The sequence below is a fragment of the Panulirus ornatus genome, chromosome 58 (genome assembly GCF_036320965.1).
Source record: "Panulirus ornatus isolate Po-2019 chromosome 58, ASM3632096v1, whole genome shotgun sequence".
In the NCBI taxonomy this organism is placed as follows: domain Eukaryota; kingdom Metazoa; phylum Arthropoda; class Malacostraca; order Decapoda; family Palinuridae; genus Panulirus; species Panulirus ornatus.
The window spans coordinates 25,082,219-25,101,181 of NC_092281.1; the positions used below are offsets into that span (position 1 = coordinate 25,082,219).

General features: G+C 45.2%; 1 protein-coding gene across 2 annotated transcripts in view; it reads left to right on the plus strand.

The window, feature by feature from the left end:
- Positions 1 to 18,963, plus strand: part of LOC139766679 (carbonic anhydrase-related protein 10-like) — a 401,338-nt gene that overhangs the window by 368,348 nt on the left and 14,027 nt on the right. For both annotated transcript variants that reach the window (XM_071695592.1, XM_071695591.1), the window contains one exon: positions 3,834 to 4,008. In XM_071695592.1, coding sequence (XP_071551693.1) covers positions 3,834 to 4,008 — 175 coding nt within the window. The remainder of the gene's footprint in view (positions 1 to 3,833; positions 4,009 to 18,963) is intronic.

The following is an 18,963-nucleotide window of genomic DNA, read 5'->3' on the forward strand; positions in this document are numbered from 1 at the left end:
AAGATATATATATATATATATATATATATATATATATATATATATATATATATATATATTTATTCATATCTATTTATCTTACTTTTGTCGCTGTCTCCCGCGTTAGCGAGGTAGCGCAAGAAAACATACGAAAGAATGGCCCAACCCACTCACATACACATGTATATACATACACGTCCACACACGCACATATACATACCTATACATCTCAACGTATACATATATATACACACACAGACATATACATATATACACGTACATAATTCATATTCTCCCTTTATTCATTCCCATCGCCACCCCGACACACATGAAATAACAACCCCCTCCCCCCGCATGTGCGCGAGGTAGCACTAGGAAAAGACAACAAAGGCCACATTCGTTCACACTCAGTCTCTAGCTGTCATGTAATAATGCACCGAAACCACAGCTCCCTTTCCACATCCAGGCCCCACAGAACTTTCCATGGTTTACCCAAGACGCTTCACATGCCCTGATTCAATCCATTGACAGCACGTCGACCCCGATATACCACATCGTTCCAATTTACTCTATTCCTTGCTCGCCTTTCACCCTCCTGCATGTTCAGGCCCGGTCACTCAAAACCTTTTTAACTCCATCCTTCCACCTCCAATTTGGTCTCCCACTTCTCCTCGTTCCCTCCACCTCTGACACATATATCCTCTTCGCCAATCTTTCCTCACGCATTCTGTCCATGTGACCAAACCATATATATATATATATATATATATATATATATATATATATGGTGCGTGTGTGGACGTGTGTATGTACATGTGTATGGGGGGGGGGTTGGGCCATTTCTTTTGTCTGTTTCCTTGCGCTACCTCGCAAACGCGGGAGACAGCGACAAAGTATAAAAAAAAAATATATATATATATATATATATATATATATATATATATATATATATATATATATATATATATATATACGCTCTTAAATCGAAGTCTTCAGTGTTACCAGCAGCTTTTGCCTCAAGTACCAAAATGACTAGTCAAATGAGAAACCGTTATTGGCAACACCCTTCTTGGGGTCATCTTCCATCCGACAAAATTACTGATAACCCATAAACTTGATTAAATTATCAAGTGGAAACATTTGTATTAGCGTTCTAGATGTAGCGCAGTGTTTATTCAAGGTAATTTATATAATGAATTGGAAGTGGGAGATTTAAGTCTTCATTACCGTGAGTGTTGCTTTAATTCCTACATTAGCGCAAACTCGCCACTGTTACGGAGTCAGGTAATAAGATCAGAGGATTTAATGTGAATAAAAGGAGTCGTATCAGTCTTCAGTATATACTTACATTACTGTATAGTTCTGAGGGATCTCGAAGACCACATACTGACGGTATTAGTGAAATTATGTTTGTTTTCTCTTTCGTACTGTATGTTTCTCTGTTCGTAATAGCAGGAACTTCCAGAGATAATTATCTATCAGTACAGTGAGTTGGTCCATCCTCTATCTACGCTTGTCGATCGTACCTCTTCCAGCCTCTCAGTCTCATCTGTCGCTATCTCTGGTGTTGTCTGTGTCGTCTCAACGCCCCCTCACTACAGGCATTACCTTACTCGATCCTCTAACCTGGGCATGGCCAAGATAATCTAATACTTTATCCTGTTACCTTTACGGGACGTTTACTGGTTTTTCCCTATTCCAAACGCCCACGCTCCTCTGCCTCCTTATTACACACAGTTGTGGCCTGCGATACGGTTCTGTTTGGGAATGTGTGTTGAACGCGTGTATGACACAACCGAACGCATTCAGGCCTAATGACCACTTGACCATTCGATCCAGTAAAGCTGAAGCTTCAGCACCACCGCCGCCACCTTCACCACCCACACAGCTGAAGGAGGTCGACTGACACAACCGCCACACCCAAAAGGCTGGCTGGATACAAGTCAACATGAAATTTAGAAAACGTTTAAAAGTCGTCCTTTCATCGCCTTCTGCTTCTTCCGCCTCATCGCCACAAGTCTGGGTAGAACACAATATGTATATTTCTCTTGGGCGCACACGTTGATAACTCTCATCTATAGACAAACAACAAACAAACGATGTTGTGTCATCGCGAGGGAGGTTCGTGTTGGGCAGGCGGCACAGTCTGGGTTTCTGATACATTCCAGCGTTCCAGACGTGGCTGGAACTGGTAGCCTCAGGTTATCCTGGCTGAGACCGCCTCTAACAACAGCATCTATACACAGGCAACTTTAATCCCTTAAGCCCGACGATTCAATCCTTTGAGTATGATGGTCTGGCCTTTAACATGACCCAGTGGTCGTACCGTCGAATTCTAGGGTCGTACCCACGTGCTAAATGGTCGTACCGTCGTTCTCAAAGGTCGTACTATGGCGCTCAGGGTTCGCATCTCCGTCTTAAAGGGTCGTACGGCAATCCTTAAGGGGGTTTTATGATCTAGATCAAAACCCTTTTGTATAACACTGATCTCTTTTCTTTATATGGACCACTACTGCAATCCTCCATGTCAACGTTTTAAATATGTGTGTGTGTGTGTGTGTGTGTGTGTGTGTGTGTGTGTGTGTGTGTGTGTGTGTGTGTGTGTGTCTGCGCCCAGGGACAGACAGTCTTTATTCTGAGCAATAGGTCAAAGGCCGTTCCTCCCATAAGGTGGCTGGCTACAGGTGTTCGTGAGGCTAGGGCCGACAGCCCCTCCGGCCTACGTTCACGGTCCAGAAGACAATACCTCACCCACTATATATCATTAGGCTTGGGGAGTGTGATGGGTAAGGCTAGGCTGTCCTGAGCAGGGCCCAGGGATAGGGATATAGGTAAGCTTATTTACGACCACTGGCAACGACATATTTACCAACAAGTAGGGCTCACGCGTAGCCCACACCGCAGGAAAATATAGAGGAACGAGAGACGAGTAGTGTGAGGTACGCATTGGCAAGTGTTACGTGTGGGAGGGAAGAGATCGTGCGTTTGTGGGCTGTATGCCAGCTGCCCACGTACGGGTGAGTCAGAAGGAAAAGATACGTAACTAGCTCAAAGGCGTGACACTTGACAACCACTGAAGTGCTATCTCACTGAGCGGCAGTAAGAGACAGACAGACAGACAGACAGACAGACAGAGACAGCACGGAGGGGCAATGTTTTTTTTTTTCTTTTCTTGATACGCTGGCCAGTAATAATCCATCAATTTACCCCGAGACCACAACCTTTGCCAATATTCTGCAGGTTACTTTGAAGCCGAGTTGTGTACCTGTGGTGAGCTGGTTGGTTTATCATGCACAAGACTATTAGAGCAGAGGGGGAATTAGAACTAGAACAACTTGTTCTCCTCGTGCAATACCAGACAAACTATATTTCACTGTCATTAAAGAACAGTGTTTCAGAGACGTTTGTGTCAGGGTATTTCCATTTGGCTCATATGAGAGTAAGGAGGGAACGTTGTTTCGATTGAATATTCAAAATTCTAAGATTCTTCAATGAATAACTTGAATGACTCTATGTTCCCGGAGCCAGATTTTGTGTTTGATGTCTGCATATCATTTATCATTCATGTTCATGTATACCTGGAGGGGTACATGCAAACGGCAGAGGACAATCTCCCCTGCCATTTCTGTGTTCCCTCGTGAACCCCTTCCTTACCTACCAGTCCCTCCACAATACCCCTCAACTCCATCTCCCATCCACTCTACCTCAACTCCACCCTAACCCATTCCACCTTCCAACTACCTCCACTCCACCCTCCACCACCTCCACGAGCGAGCCAGCCAGCCATAGCATCGCCCCTGGACTGGGAGGGTTAAGTCTTCATCAAATATTCAAGTTGTTGTTCCTGCCGGTAGCTGCACGCCCTCCGGAAGCTCCACCAGGGGACGAAGAAGACGCCGAAGGCCCGCATGGTGAATAACTTCCGACCGACGCAGCAGATGTACCATCGGCCGGTGCGCACCAACATCGACTTCACCAACAGCAGACACCTCAATTGTCCCTCCATGGCCCGCCAGATGTACTATACCGGTGAGTAACCCACTGTCTCTTCCCTCGAGAACCAGATTTTCTTTCGTGAGCAGTACGTCCGGTGCGTTCTCTTGGAGACAGGGTTTGTGTGAGTAATACGTTTAATCTGTTGTCTTCAAGACGAGGGTGTGTCTCTGGAAGCTTGAGTTTCTGGTAACTTCCACATTCAACCTGGTGTCAAGATGGCAAGGTTTCTATTGAGAAGTACGTGTAGTACGTTCTCATTATGACGAGGTTTCTGGTGTGTAGCGTATTCAACCTCTTCTCTGGAAGGCGAGGTTCCAGGTAAGTAACTCTTCCAGCCTGTGTTCTAGATGTTGGGGGTTTTCCTCTCTAGTACAGCCCATCCACCTTCTTCTCTCGATGGTCAATCTTTCTGTGCATAAGCCCTACCTGCCTGGTCTCCACTTAAATGTTCTCTAGATACCTTCTGGAAAGTAGCCTCTATAAACCTATTCTTTGGAAGTGAATATTTCTACCTGGAATAGCCAACCTCTCCAGCCAATCTGGTCTCAAAACTGCGAGGCTCCTGGTAAGTGATCTAGTCAATTTTCGCCTGGAAATGTTGCGGTCTATGAAACACATTCCTTCCAATTAGTTCCCTGGAAGAGATTTCCCAGCTTCACCATTTCAGAAAGTCACCCGGAGGGATTTCAGCTCAGCTCTCAAACCACAGGGGGTCTGAACGGATGAGACTATAATGTGGATGAAAGTGATTTCACTTTTACTCTGTTGTGCTTCGTGGAAGCAAACGTCTTCCATCAGAGGCTATTGGTCGTCAAGAGACCTTTGAGCTTCGATACTGCTTGCTGAAGCCTCAAGAAGAGCAAGTTTCCGCCCGTGCTTTACAAGTACGAGAGCTCCTCTCCAATTTCTGCATTGCTTTCAAACGTAAGGAGAGTAAACGTTTTCTGTTGGTCTTCCTGGTCATAAGGCTTCTGAGTTTCGGCTTTGCTGAAATCGCAAGATGTAAACATTTTCTGTGGCCCTGACCCTGCAACAAGTCTTTCCAGTCTTTATTTTTTTCTTCCTTCCTTTCTTTCCATCTTTTCGGAATTCAGCGAACTGTAGCTTTTCTCTTTGGCGTCCCTCTACATACTTATCTTTCATCTGTATTTACTACGATTTATTACTACGTCGGTTTAGTTCTTTTTCTTGACACGGTATCTCATATACATATATATATATATATATATATATATATATATATATATATATATATATATATATATATATATATATATATATAGATATTGTTTGGGAAGAAATGACACATTACCCAACACTAACGACAAGCTATAAAGCGAGATATCTCAGAGCTTCCCATCTGATCGAATATATTACGAACTTCGGGGAAGAACATATATATATATATATATATATATATATATATATATATATATATATATATATATATATATATATATATATATATATATTTCCGGATAAGATGGATACTTGCCATGAAATTAATCTACTTTCAAGCACTCGAACATATATGGACGGGACGTATGAGCGATCGGTTCTGTACGGGTGGTACGAAACATTTAGACTGGGAGAAAACTGATCTTCTTTTCACGATGTTATCGAAAACTCTTTGAGATGATGACAGACAGATGCGGCCAAGCTTCCCCCTGCCCGGCCTGGCCCAGCCTGGCCCAGCTCGTCGCTCTGGAGGGGAAAAAAAGAGACTTCGGGCCAAAAGCAGCAAGCAAAACAACTGCTTCTCAATCATTCACGACAAAGAAGGTAACTCCTCACCAATCAGGATCCAATTGCTTTCCTGACACCTTAGGGAGAAACAGACCACTCGATCGATCAGGACAAAAGCCGTCCCTTGACCACTCGGGCCAGAGATCCCTCTCTGATAATCAGAACAGGACTGTTGGCCACACAATCAGGAGAGAAGTGCTTTATATTTCTTGACCATCAGGAAGACAACTCCCTTTTAATCACTTCAGACAGGGTGGTCTCCTTGCCAATCATAGCAAGGACTCCTTATGGCCAATCAGAACAGAGCAAGCAGACACAACTGACCTCTCAGTCAATCAGAACAAGGTGGCTAATCAAAGGCCAGTCAGAATGAAGCACTGAAGACACAGACTATCTAGAATATCTAACACAAAACTGAACTCCAATCAGAGCAGAGGGCTATCACGTGACCAATCAGGAAAAGGGTTGCTGCATGACCAATCAGAATAGAGCTCCTTCCTGATCACTTTGGACACATTTGACGCCTTAGCAACTGAGGTCAGAACCAACTGAAGCCATGGACTGCGGCAAAAGCCGTTATTACATTAGCTGATACATCAGTTATGGAGTTAATCCGCGGATCTTGTCATTAAAATAACATTCACTCATTAATAATGCAAATATCATTTGCCTATCTGATTATATATTTGAGTTCATAGATTGCCCATCGGCTCCGGTAAATCAGTCATAGTCATATCATCTTGTTATTAGAATTTATTGCCACAGAAGAATGTGTTTTTAAACACAGTAAACTGAGGTCTGTAAACATAAATAAATAGGGTTGGATATAAAGTAAATATTACATCGGTTTAATCCATAATTACGTAGTGCTGTCTGTGTGGCAGCCATGTTTGTCTTCATCTATTCCAGGTTGTGTACACAAGGCGATTTAACCTTAATAAACACCACATGACACAATCTTTTGTCACCTCTCGTTATCTTCCGGGTTTTCGTTCGTTCCTTCAATGATTTTTTGTCTGATCAAATCTTTTTATTTGCATATCACACACACACACACACACACACACACACACACACACACACACACACACACACACACACAGTCAGGCAGAGGATGGAGTACGAAGTATCCAGATTGTGTTAATAAAACGGCTATAATTAAATGAAAGTTATAAATACATAATAATCTCAGACAATAAATGAATGAACGAGAATAAACAGGAAACCTTTTAAAGCATTGGCAAAAATACAAAGTTCTAAGCCATGTGCGAATACATTGTAAATTGTAAATAATGAATGTAAAACACTGCACCAGGAAGACGACCCGGGGGAGACGTGGACATAAAGACTGAGAGCTGTAGAGCAGAAGGATAGCACAAGACTTATGAAGAAGTTTGTGAAACACGAAATTATAAAACTTAAAAGTTTTATCTAAATTATAAAACTCAAAAGTTTTATCTAACTTTTGAGATCAAAAAAAACTTGGCCTGGAGGTCAGCGAGCTGATACTAACGGCGAACTTGGCCATCCCAACCCACGAACAATGGCGGTAAACAGAGTCATTCTCTTCTTTTCAAACACACGGGTGGTTCGGTCGGAGTCCCCTCCCTCTCTCTCTCTCCCTCCCGCCTGCCTGCCTGCCTGCCTGGGGTTGGGATTCTGGGTCAGTTTTATCCCTGGGACACACAGGAACCTTCCCATCACCTGGCTTCGTCGTGGTCACTCATCGCGATGGATGTCCCGCCTCGCTGAACCCCTTATTCACGACGGTGCAACGACCCTCTCAGGTATGATTGACCTCGAAGGTGGGCCTAGGAAAGAGGTCATGTCATATCATACTCAAGGGTCGCAAAGTGAAAAAAAAAAAAAGGCAGTCATGTGCGTCTATGGTGCCAATCAGTGATCAAAAGCTATCCATCAATATTAAGCGTTGTTATTGAGCGGGGTTAAGTGACAGATGAGCAGTAAGCCATCATTTCAGTGGCTGTCAAGTGTCATTCCCTTGTCCCAAGGAGCTGTCTTTTCCTTCCAGGCGACTGATTTTTTAAGGCCACATATACCAAATCACTGTCACACACACACACACACACACACACACACACACACACAACACTTGACAACACGTAACTCTGCGTTTGCCCCGTCGTCTAGCCTAATCTCATCGTAGTTACATGTAATTAAAATTACCATTTGAGAAAGGCCACTGATAAGACTAAAGTGTCTGAGAACAATGTCAACGTCTTGAATATGTTTTATTTCTCATTCAATCATATTTTCAACCCATGTGGCTTCTGGATTGGTAGAGGATATGTGGATCAGGTAACTGCTTTGAAGATTGAGTGTTGAAAATAGAGAAACAAAGATCTGAAGAGTCATTTTTTGGATCTGGAGGAAGCGTACTGCAGGGTTGAGAAAGATGGTCTGCGGAAGGTGATACAAGTATGTGGTGTAAGTGAAAAGCTATCAGGAACAGTGAGGAGGTTTTGTTAACAGAGTAAGGCGAGGGTGCGAGTGAGTAACAGAGGGAGGGCGAGTTGTTGCAGGTGCAGGCATGTATGACGTCACCATGGCTGTTCAATCTGTCTATGGATGGGAGGGTGAGGGAGGTGAATGCAAGGGTCTTAGAGAGAGAGGGGCAGGTAGTTAGTTTGTCTGGTGCTGGAGGGGGGGAAGGGAGAGCTAGGGAGGTGAGCCAGTTGTTTGCTGATGACACGGCGCTGGTGGCAGATTCGAGTGAGGAACTGCAGCGGTTGGTGTCTGAGACTCGGAGTGTGTGTATGTGAAAGGAGAAAGTTGAGGGTAAATGTAAATAAAGTTATTACGTTGAGCAATGAAAAGAGACAGGTTATCTGGAAAAAAGAAATACTTGGAGGAAGTGGATTGTTTTAGATACCAATGAGTGGACAGGGCAGCGAATGGAACCATGGGAGCTGAAGTGAGACCAAAAGACGGGTGTAGGGGGCAAAGGGACTGGGCGCACAGGGTATGTATTGAAAGGTAATGGTGGGTATATCTGATGGGGCAGTAATTCCGCCGATACTGTATGGGTGCAAGACGTGGGCCTTAGACAAATATGTGGTGTGAGGGAGGGGGGGGGGAGTGGATCGAATAAGAAATGTTAGGGTAAAAAAGAGGTGTAGTAGTACGAGACATATGTATGAGAAAACTGAAGAGGGTGTGCTGAAATGGTTTGAACATATGGAGAGGAGTAATGAGGAAAGGTTGACTAAGTGGGTATGCATGTAAGAAGTGGGGAGGGGTGGGGGGATGAAAAGGGGAGATACCAGGGAGAAGATAGAAGGATAGACAGAAAGATGCTCTGAAAGTTTGGGGCCCAAACATGCAGGTGGGTACAAGACGTGCAAGGGATAGAGTTAATTGGAACGATGTGGTATACAGGGGACGACGTACTGTCATTGGGTTGAACCAGGGTATGTGAAGCGGTCGTGGGAAAACAACGGGAAGGTCTGTGGGACCTGGACGTGTATAGTGGGCATCGGTATCGTGGCATAACACATTACAGTTACAAACTGAATGTGAGCGAATGAGGCTATACCTTAGCGTGCTCCCCATTCTAACTCGCTAACGTGGGAAATGGCAAATATATATCTACATATATATATGTAGATCCTGGCTGTTGGAGGTTTGTATGTTATATATATATATATATATATATATATATATATATATATATATATATATATATATATATATATATATATATATATATATATATATATATGCCAGTGTGTGTGATGCGAGCAGCGAGGCTGTATCCTGACATAAACCAAATCCTGGATCTCAGTTAAGACCAGGAACCACCGCTGCTGGGGCCAGCCAGACGCTCATGACATGACGCGGTCTTAGGAGCTTAAGCCTCGTTGTTGCCGCTGATAAAGTAGCGCTTGCTTATTCATGCAACTGGTGCCTTTGTTGAGCCCGATAAATATAGGTGTGTGTGTGTGTGTGTGTGTTTGTGTGTGTGTCTATTTACAGAAGCTGCGCTTCTTGCGACACCATTTATACTATAGCGTTAGATCTTCACACCCTCGAGGTTAGGTCACGAAGAGTTGAGAAAGTAGCGAAGAGGTGGAGGTTACAACTTCCTCCTCGAGCAAGACTGTGCCAAACGAGACAATAACAGTTTGCTGATGATCCGTGGCAGGGAGACATGCAAGGCATCCCCCACCTCCCCAGTGCCACAACCCCCCCCACCTCACAGCTGTTCCCCCGCACAACCCCCACCTCACGGCTGTTCCCCCGCACAACCCCCACCTCACAGCTGTTCCCCCGCACAACCCCCACCTCACAGCTGTTCCCCCGCACAACCCCCACCTCACAGCTGTTCCCCTGACGGAACATATGGTTAGCAAACGTCTGTTAAACTCTATATTCAGATGAAATAGCTAGTTCTATCCTCTGTACTGGGATTTTATGAGCCATTAAAGACTCGTATGCGGCAGTTAACGAGCAGTTAGACTCTTGGTCAATGTTATCATTACAGCCTGCTGGAGTCACTTTCCAAAATCTAGAAGAAAAAAAAAAATGGTCACGCATTGTAAATTGCTATCCCGCGTATGTGTGATCTGTTCACACACTCGAGGTTCGGGTACATCGTAAGGCCGGCAGCGTAGGCCGAAATGGCATTTGCCCGCTGCCGCTGGACGACCGTCCCTGTAAAAAAAAAATCTGCGTAAATCAAGTCCATCGTCTCCCTGGACCATGTCAACACGTGCATGTTTACACGCACACACACACGCACGCATGCTACCCCCACCTCTCCCTACCCTCCCTGCCCCCCTGACACAAAGACAGAAGCAGGTTAAAAACAGCGTCTGACACGCACGCTGATTGCAAGACATAAACGCCCGTCATTCACCACCTGCAGGCAAGCAGGCAAGCAGGCAGGCAGGTGGGTAGGTGTGTGGGTAGGTCCTACCACACAAGCTGTACTGGCCACAGGGATACACCACAGTGTTGCGATCTAAACACATTCTGTTTTTCATTACTTTCTTACGGTAGTCCATATGACACAGTCAACTGAATACTCTAATCATTTCCATCTAATACACTCCCCCTTTCTATATATATATATATATATATATATATATATATATATATATATATATATATATATACCCTAGGCTAACACCAGGTACCAAAATGTCGACCAGATCCAATGGCAGACTAACCAGGTCGGTTGTTTTATGGGTCGATTTTGGGGGGTCCAGGATTGAAGGCTTGGCAGGACGGGGTGTGATTTATGGCTAGGAACGCGTGGTAGCCCGACCACGTGTCAACTGCACGCACCAGCAGCACTCATCTCCAGCCACGTCTCATCACAAACTTATCCTCCTCACCCCCCTCACTTGATGTCGTTAATACGACCTACTGGCACGATTGGCCTGGCCTCTGACCTGGCCTCTTAAAGCATGGATGAAAAGCCAGGTTGTCGTATCCATGGGTTTGGATACGACGGCCTGGCTCTGTAGTAAGCTAGTGGTTTCGTCAGAACGTGAGCTTGTACACACAAAACATGATGACACTCGGAATACCTGATGCGAGTAGGTTTCTTGGCGACTGTGGCGCCAGGGGTACAGTTCAAAGGTTCCTCGTCAAAGCTCCGTGAATTAGACAATGATCCGCCGTTGCTGGTGTTCAGCCGACGAGGCGACGGCAATCATGTGGTGTGAAATGTACCATGTAGGAGGGAGGTGGTTTCATTACGGATGGTGAGTTAATGCCACTACGGATGGTGAGTTAATGCCACTAAGGATGGTGAGTTCATACCACTACGGATGGCAAGTTAATACCATTACAGATGGTGAGTTAATACCACTACGGATGGTGAGTTAATACCACTACGGATGGTGAGTTAATACCACTACGGATGGTGAGTTAATACCACTACGGATGGCATGTTAATGCCAGTACGGATGGCACGTTAATGTTAATGCCACTACATATATGGGAAGTTAGCACCATCACACCAGTCAAGTTAATATCATCGCAGAGGGCGAGTCAGTATTAGTGTCACCACAGACGTAGTCAGGACGACCACAGGTGGCAGTTTCTTACACTGTAATCATCTCCCATCCTCACGCTGCTGAGAGTCGACCTCACACACGACTGTATTTTCCCCTGGCATCACCCAAGGATCCTCAGGCGCCAACGACCATTGAAACACTCGTATGGAAATAGTCTACAGAGAACACTCGTTGTGGTCACCTTCCAAGTCTTTTCCCAGCGCTCATACCAGTTGTGTTTCCAGTCCTGAAGCGCTGAGATATGATGATGAGACTCCACCCCATCCCTGAGACATACATGACACAACCGCGTGTGAAGGAGACAAAAGATTCTCGTCTGACTCTCAGAACACGTCGAGGCGTCCAGAGTCTGGCGTTGTTACGAAACGTAAAACTGTAAAACACGTGTACACGGGAGATCTTCCTCGGACACAGATCTGTTCCCAGCAGCATGTCACACGCTCCGACCTCCCATGAAAATTTCATCAATCTCCGTCGCCACCACCGCCGTCTTGGCTAAAAGTAGCGCCGCAGTACGTGGAACAAGGTCGCTTGCTTTGTTATTCGAGTCAGAGATGTGAGCACCTTGTAGCTAGCTGACCTTGCCCTCAACCCCACACGTCACTCAACCAATATGTTGAGGTTCGTCTCGACTGCTCCCACGACGCTCCAATGTTGCACTCATCTGAGGTTACCAGGTGAACACGTCCAACTGCTCCCACGACGCTTCAATGTTGCACTCATCTGAGGTTACCAGGTGAACACGTCCAACTGCTCCCACGACGCTTCAATGTTGCACTCATTTGAGGTTACCAGGCGAACACGTCCAACTGCAGTAATGTTATTCTTGTTTAAACACACACACACACACACACACACACACACACACACACACACACACACACACACACCGTAAATTACCCCATGAATTACTTCAGATGTGTATCTGACGTGTTCAGTGTCTGGCCCCGCGACGTGGGCCACGTTCACAGCCACGACCCACCCACCTGATCTACACGGAGCTACTGAGTATAATCGGTTCACCTCCAAAACTTCTATAGCGATACGTTCCTCGACTCCACAGGCCGTCCAGTGTAGCAATGAAGAAAGTGGCTGTCGTGTTTGGCGTTAATTCGGCACCAGCAGAGGCCCAAAAGACCTGGTAACCAGTGAAGTAAGTGGAGAAATAACCAGACGGCATCTGCTTAAGGACATCAAACACAGCATAAGATGAAATGGTAAAAAGAAAATGTCAATAAACATAAAAAAAAAAAATAGAAACTGCTTTGATTTGATAAAGGAAGAATGAGAGAGCTGTATACCAAAGATAAACTGATTATAAGAGGATAAGTAAAGTAATCGGGAGGATGCGGTGAAAGACGTAGAGAAAATAGAATAATAATAAACTGGTGGATATAAAAGGAATAAAGGAGCGGCGAGGAAGAATTGCAGTGGTGGAGTACAGCTCAGGATCCTATGGCGAATACGAGGAGCCAGGGGGTGGGGGTTTCGAACACTTGTTCCCACCACAAGGTGGTGTGGTGGTGTCTGCCGCCGTCACAGCTGTCCTGGGATCGACCAGTGAGGCGGGACGTCCCAGTATCCCGCCGGGTGGGAAGCTCAGCCACCGCCACGGAGGATGCCTAGGTACAGGGCGAGGGAAGGTATACCCTGACGGACATGACACCTTGCGCTCTTTTTCCTCCCACCACACAGCAGGAGGGGAAGGCAAACAGTATCAACATGACCCACGGTGATGTCCAGTCTCAGGCCTTACAAAATGCATGGGGATGGCTACGCTCCGCTCTATCATTTGTGATCTGGACGACATTACTGCTGCAGATAAACAGCGTTACCCCGCCCCGACCCGCCCCGACCCGACCTCCTCGCGCAAACATTCCCTCAGCGTTGGCATCGCCCGGCGGGGCCGGTAGAGTGCGTGCTGCAGGTTCCGTCAGCTAACCTCGTATTTGATCCGGTGATTGAGTCATGCAATATTCAGTCGCTGCTAACAAATGGACGTGTGGTGCCATGACGGGCGTGTGTGTGTGTGTGTGTGTGGTGCGGTTTGGTGTGGTGGTGGTGGTGGGGGAGGCCCTCCGCGTCCTCTCTGCATGCCTGTCCTCCTCCTCCTCCTCCTCCTCCTCCTCCTGCTTGCTTGCCTGCTCCCAAGTTCGTCTGTTGCTTGGTCCCCCCGACGTCGGAAGCTCCTTTGATGCATATTTATAACTTGCTGGTGCAGGGAGGAAGGGCAATGCGATGATCGAAGATTGGCCCAGTATGCCTGACTCATGCCATGAAAGACGTGAATATCTTATGATTCAAATTGAAGAATGGCACACGTACCATCAGTGAATGGAGACTACAGCTATGTCTTGTCGGAGGTAACTCCTGCTGGAATGAATTTTGTGAATTCCTCTCAAGTCGTCTTAAACAATGAGTAATTCCTTGATGGTTGAGTATCCCGTAGTATCAACTTCACAACTTAATTCGTCAGATGTAATGGGCAAACACAGCATCGAGTGAGAGTACGGGTGAAGGGTACATGGCTAGAGGGGGGTGACGCGGAGGCAAGTGTGGAGGAGTCTAGCTGTTACGATGCGTTGACGGAGGAGAGTGAACGCGAGTACTGCCAGCGTTGACCATGGTGCCTTGGAAGGGGAAACGGGAGTAATACAGGTGTCAGGTTGACCCATGTTACTGTGTATGGAGGACAGGTTTCTCTTGTGGTGAATTCCTCAGACACAGAAAGGACAATTAATGCATAAATAAAAACATCAACAGAAATGAGTTTTTAAGTCTAAGTGCGAAGGACCATTAAGAGAGGGTCTTAAATCCTTTAAGTGATTCTTAAAGACAAATGTTCGAACATAAATCCTCTAAAAATATAGCTTAAAAGCAATAATAAATAAATATATATATATATATATATATATATATCATACAAACCTCCAACAGCCAGGATCGAACCTGGGACCCCTGTGCAAGAGGCAGACATGCTAACCGCTAGGCTATGGGACTGTATAATAGGAAACAACTATTCGAAATACTGAGTACTCGAATACCCTTCGTCTCACAATGGTGAGCAACGGGGTCTAAACTTGGTTGTTTCCGAACAGACGCACATAGCCAGCTGATAGCGTTTTACCGAACCTAACTGTACAACGCGGAGGTATATGAATACGAATAAAGTGCATATGAACGCGCACCTTCATAGAACATACAAACCTCCAACAGCCAGGATCGAACCTGGGATCCCTGTGCAAGAGGCAGGCATGTAACCGCTAGGCTATCGGACTGTATAATATTTATTCGTAAAACGGTAAACTCCGTTGTACAGTTAGTTCGTAAAACGGTAAAACGCTATCAGCTGGCTATGTGCGTCTGTTCGGAAACAACCAAGTATAGACCCCGTTGCTCACCATTGTGAGACGAAGGGTATTCGAGTACTCAGTATTTCGAATAGTTGTTTCCTATTATACAGTCCCATAGCCTAGCGGTTAGCATGCCTGCCTCTTGCACAGGGGTCCCAGGTTCGATCCTGGCTGTTGGAGGTTTGTATGTTCTATGAAGGTGCGCGTTCATATGCACTTTATTCGTATATATATATATATATATATATATATATATATATATATATTAAGATATATAATATATATTGCATCTTTCATGCTTACTCGCAAGTTTCCTACGTTAGCGAAGTATCTTGAGAAACAGACAACTGGCCTTAAGAGGGAATTTCTGGACTGGCTCCTTCCACTGCTCCTTCTTCTGGAAAGTAATAACAAAGGGAGGGTGGATTTCCAGCCTCCCGCTTGCGATTCCCTTAGTTGCTTTATGCGACACGTAAGAGATACGTGGGTAGTAATCCTTCTGTCGTATTCTCAGAGATGGTGTGTGTGTGTGTGTGTGTGTGTGTGTGTGTGTGTGTGTGTGTGTGTGTGTGTGTGGAGGGAATTTCTAACTCGATTAGAGACCACTGTCTCTTGTGGTCAAAGTTTTCATCATATAATCGCCCAGGGTGAGCGATGGCGCAAACATTTACAAAGTTGACACAGGACTACTGGCTGTGTTCCTGCAGGTATTTTCAACTGGTGTAACTGAGGGGTATCGTGACATGGGTCGCCACTGGAAAGCATAAGTGTTTTATCCCAAAGTTTCAACACCAGGGAAAAAAAATAAAACGTGTTCCAGTCTGATTCCATTTGAAAAGGAAAGCTGGAATGACCTGACAGCATCCTCCTTTCACCTCTGCTGTTACTCCTCCTCCACTTCCTCCTGCTCCTCCTCCACTTCCTCCTCCTGCTCCTCCTCCTCCTCGACTATTGGAGAGCCACTTTAATTCACCAATATATTGCCCCACCCACCCCACGCCCTCAGTTCACCGAGCAACTTAATTCCATTTACTCGCAGACAAAAATGTCTTCTTTTCTTTGATGAAATCTCTCGCGGCAGACTTCCTCTCGTTAGAGGTAAATTACTCAGTGATTATGTGGCGTCGAGTCATTTGTGTGAGTAAGTTTTACCTCATTTGGGGGAGGAAGTTTTCCGATTTAGTCTAAGTGGCGGGTGATGCTCGACACATGTATGTATTTTGGGATATAATGCTGTCCAGGTGTCTGCCACTCTCTCTCTGTCTCTTTGGACGTGTGTCTGCATCATGTATCTAAGGTACACACATAGGAATCCAAGATAGACACGACATACGGTGAATCTTTTCTTATGTAAAGGTCTTATAAATGTACACATACGCGCAGGTGGGTGTCTATCTTTAAATCATCGCAAGAAAACTCTCCTCACTTTTGTGTTTCGTCTCGTCTAGCAGGAGAAGCATCAAGCAGTGCCATTGCATTTGGCTGGATCATATCTAATCCGGCAGGATAGGGAACGTGGGTGGATATCTCATGGACACACGTGAGATTACCAGCAAAAGTTATGTCACAATGTCAAGATGGGGTTGTACTTAGATGGTTTGAAACGTCGGTGACTGGCCGCGCACAAAGAACATTCATCAACGATCAAGTCTCACAATGATTGGGCGTCACAAGTGGTGTGCCACACGGATCTGTCTTGGGTCCGGTTCGGTTTCTCAGACGTATCAGTGAGGCCGAGAATGCGATGCGTTGTAAGATGTCACAATCTGCAGATGAACTTAAGCTGGGAAATAAAACTACGGCAAATATTATACGATTACAGATTGAAATCGACGTATGTAAATTGATGGATTACGCTCGTAGTTGGCAAATGATAATTCATATCTGAAATGCAGAGTTTTGCACATCGGTAGTAAGAAGGATAACGCAAGGTACAGTATGAATTCTACTGAAATACAGAATATCAATGAAGCAACTTAAGGCTACGATCCTACGCCTCACGTCCATACAACACCGTCGGGGTTACTATACCGTCAAACATACCCATTCTTGCCCTAACCGACAGTGAGGTCTCTTTCCACACACTCCCCAGTACATATATCGTGTCATCTCAGTACCCCTTTTATGAGGGCTGCTGGAGCCTCAAGACTGTGATACAATCACCTGTAAGGAAATAATATAGAGGCGGTGAACTCTTTCTTTGGGATGAAAAGTTACCTGACGAGACTATATCCTTTTCGATAACTGAGGATGACACAGCTTCACTATGGGTGACTTTTCACTCTTCGTGTGACATCAGACAGACTTTAAACACACACACACACACACACACACACACACACACACACACACACACACACACTATCTGAAGGCAACAATGGAGACTCAAAAAAAAAAAAAAAGAGGTTTTGACACGAAATGTAAATACATGAGCGAGACAAGAGGAGCAGAGGAGGATTACCGTCACGCCGACCCCTTTGTCTCACAGCCCCACACACACACACACACACTCTCCATTATACAGCGTCCTCTAAACTGAATACCTATTTTGTAGCGGGCTAAATCGACTGGTAAAACTGTTCTCCCTTTCATGGGATTGTGGAAAGCTGTATTAATATCAGGGGAAAACAACAACGGCAGATAGATCAAAAAGAAACGGAAGATTACCCGCGTTTTTCAATGGTCGTCTCTATAAATCCGGGAGATGAGGCTAATACCTCAGTTGTGTGTGTGTGTGTGTGTGTGTGTGTGTGTGTGTGTGTGTGTGTGCGCGTGTGTGTTTTTGCGGCGTATTGCACATCAGCTGTTATCCCGCCCAGCAGTATTGTGCTTCACAGATCTAGAGTTCACTTCACACCAACAAAGACCCACTCAGTTCAGTGGAATTATTTATGTTCATAATCTCTCGCACTAATCAGACTCGAAAAATGGTTTACCTAGCGTGTGATATACATATGTATATACACATATATGTGTATGTGTGTGTGTGTGTGTGTGTGTGTGTGTGTGTGTGTGTGTGTATGTATGTATGTATGTATGTATGTATGTATGTATGTATGTACGTATGTACGTATGTATGTATGTATGTATGTATGTATGTGTGTGTGTGTGTGTGTGTGTGTGTTACCGGATTCCGCCCGTTTCGGGATGGTGCCGGTTGATCTTATATACAAACTCGGCTTTTCTAAGTACAGTGCCGTCTGTTCATGATAGAGAACCGGCTGTTCTAAGTAAGGTGTTGGCCCGCCAGGTGCCGGCAGGTACAGGTTCAGAACCGGCTGTTCAAAGTAAGGTACTAACGGTTCTAGGTATAGTGCATATATACAAGGTTAAGAGACATGAGAACATGAGTGTAAAACCCTCTTCTCATAAAACACACACACACACACACACACACACACACACACACACACAACACACACACACACACACACACACACACACATACAACACACACACACACACACACACACACACACACACACACACACACACACATACATACATACATACATACATACATACATACATACATACATACATACATACATACATACACACACACACACACACACACACACACACACACACACATACACACACACACACACACACACACACACACACACATACACACACACACACACACACACACACACACACACACACACATACACACACACACACAACACACACACACACACACACACACATACACACACACACACACAACACACACACACACACACACACACACACACACACACATACACACACACACACACTTGCTCCGTCAGTTCCTATTTTCAATTCAGAGCAGAGGTGATCCACTGTGAAGAAAA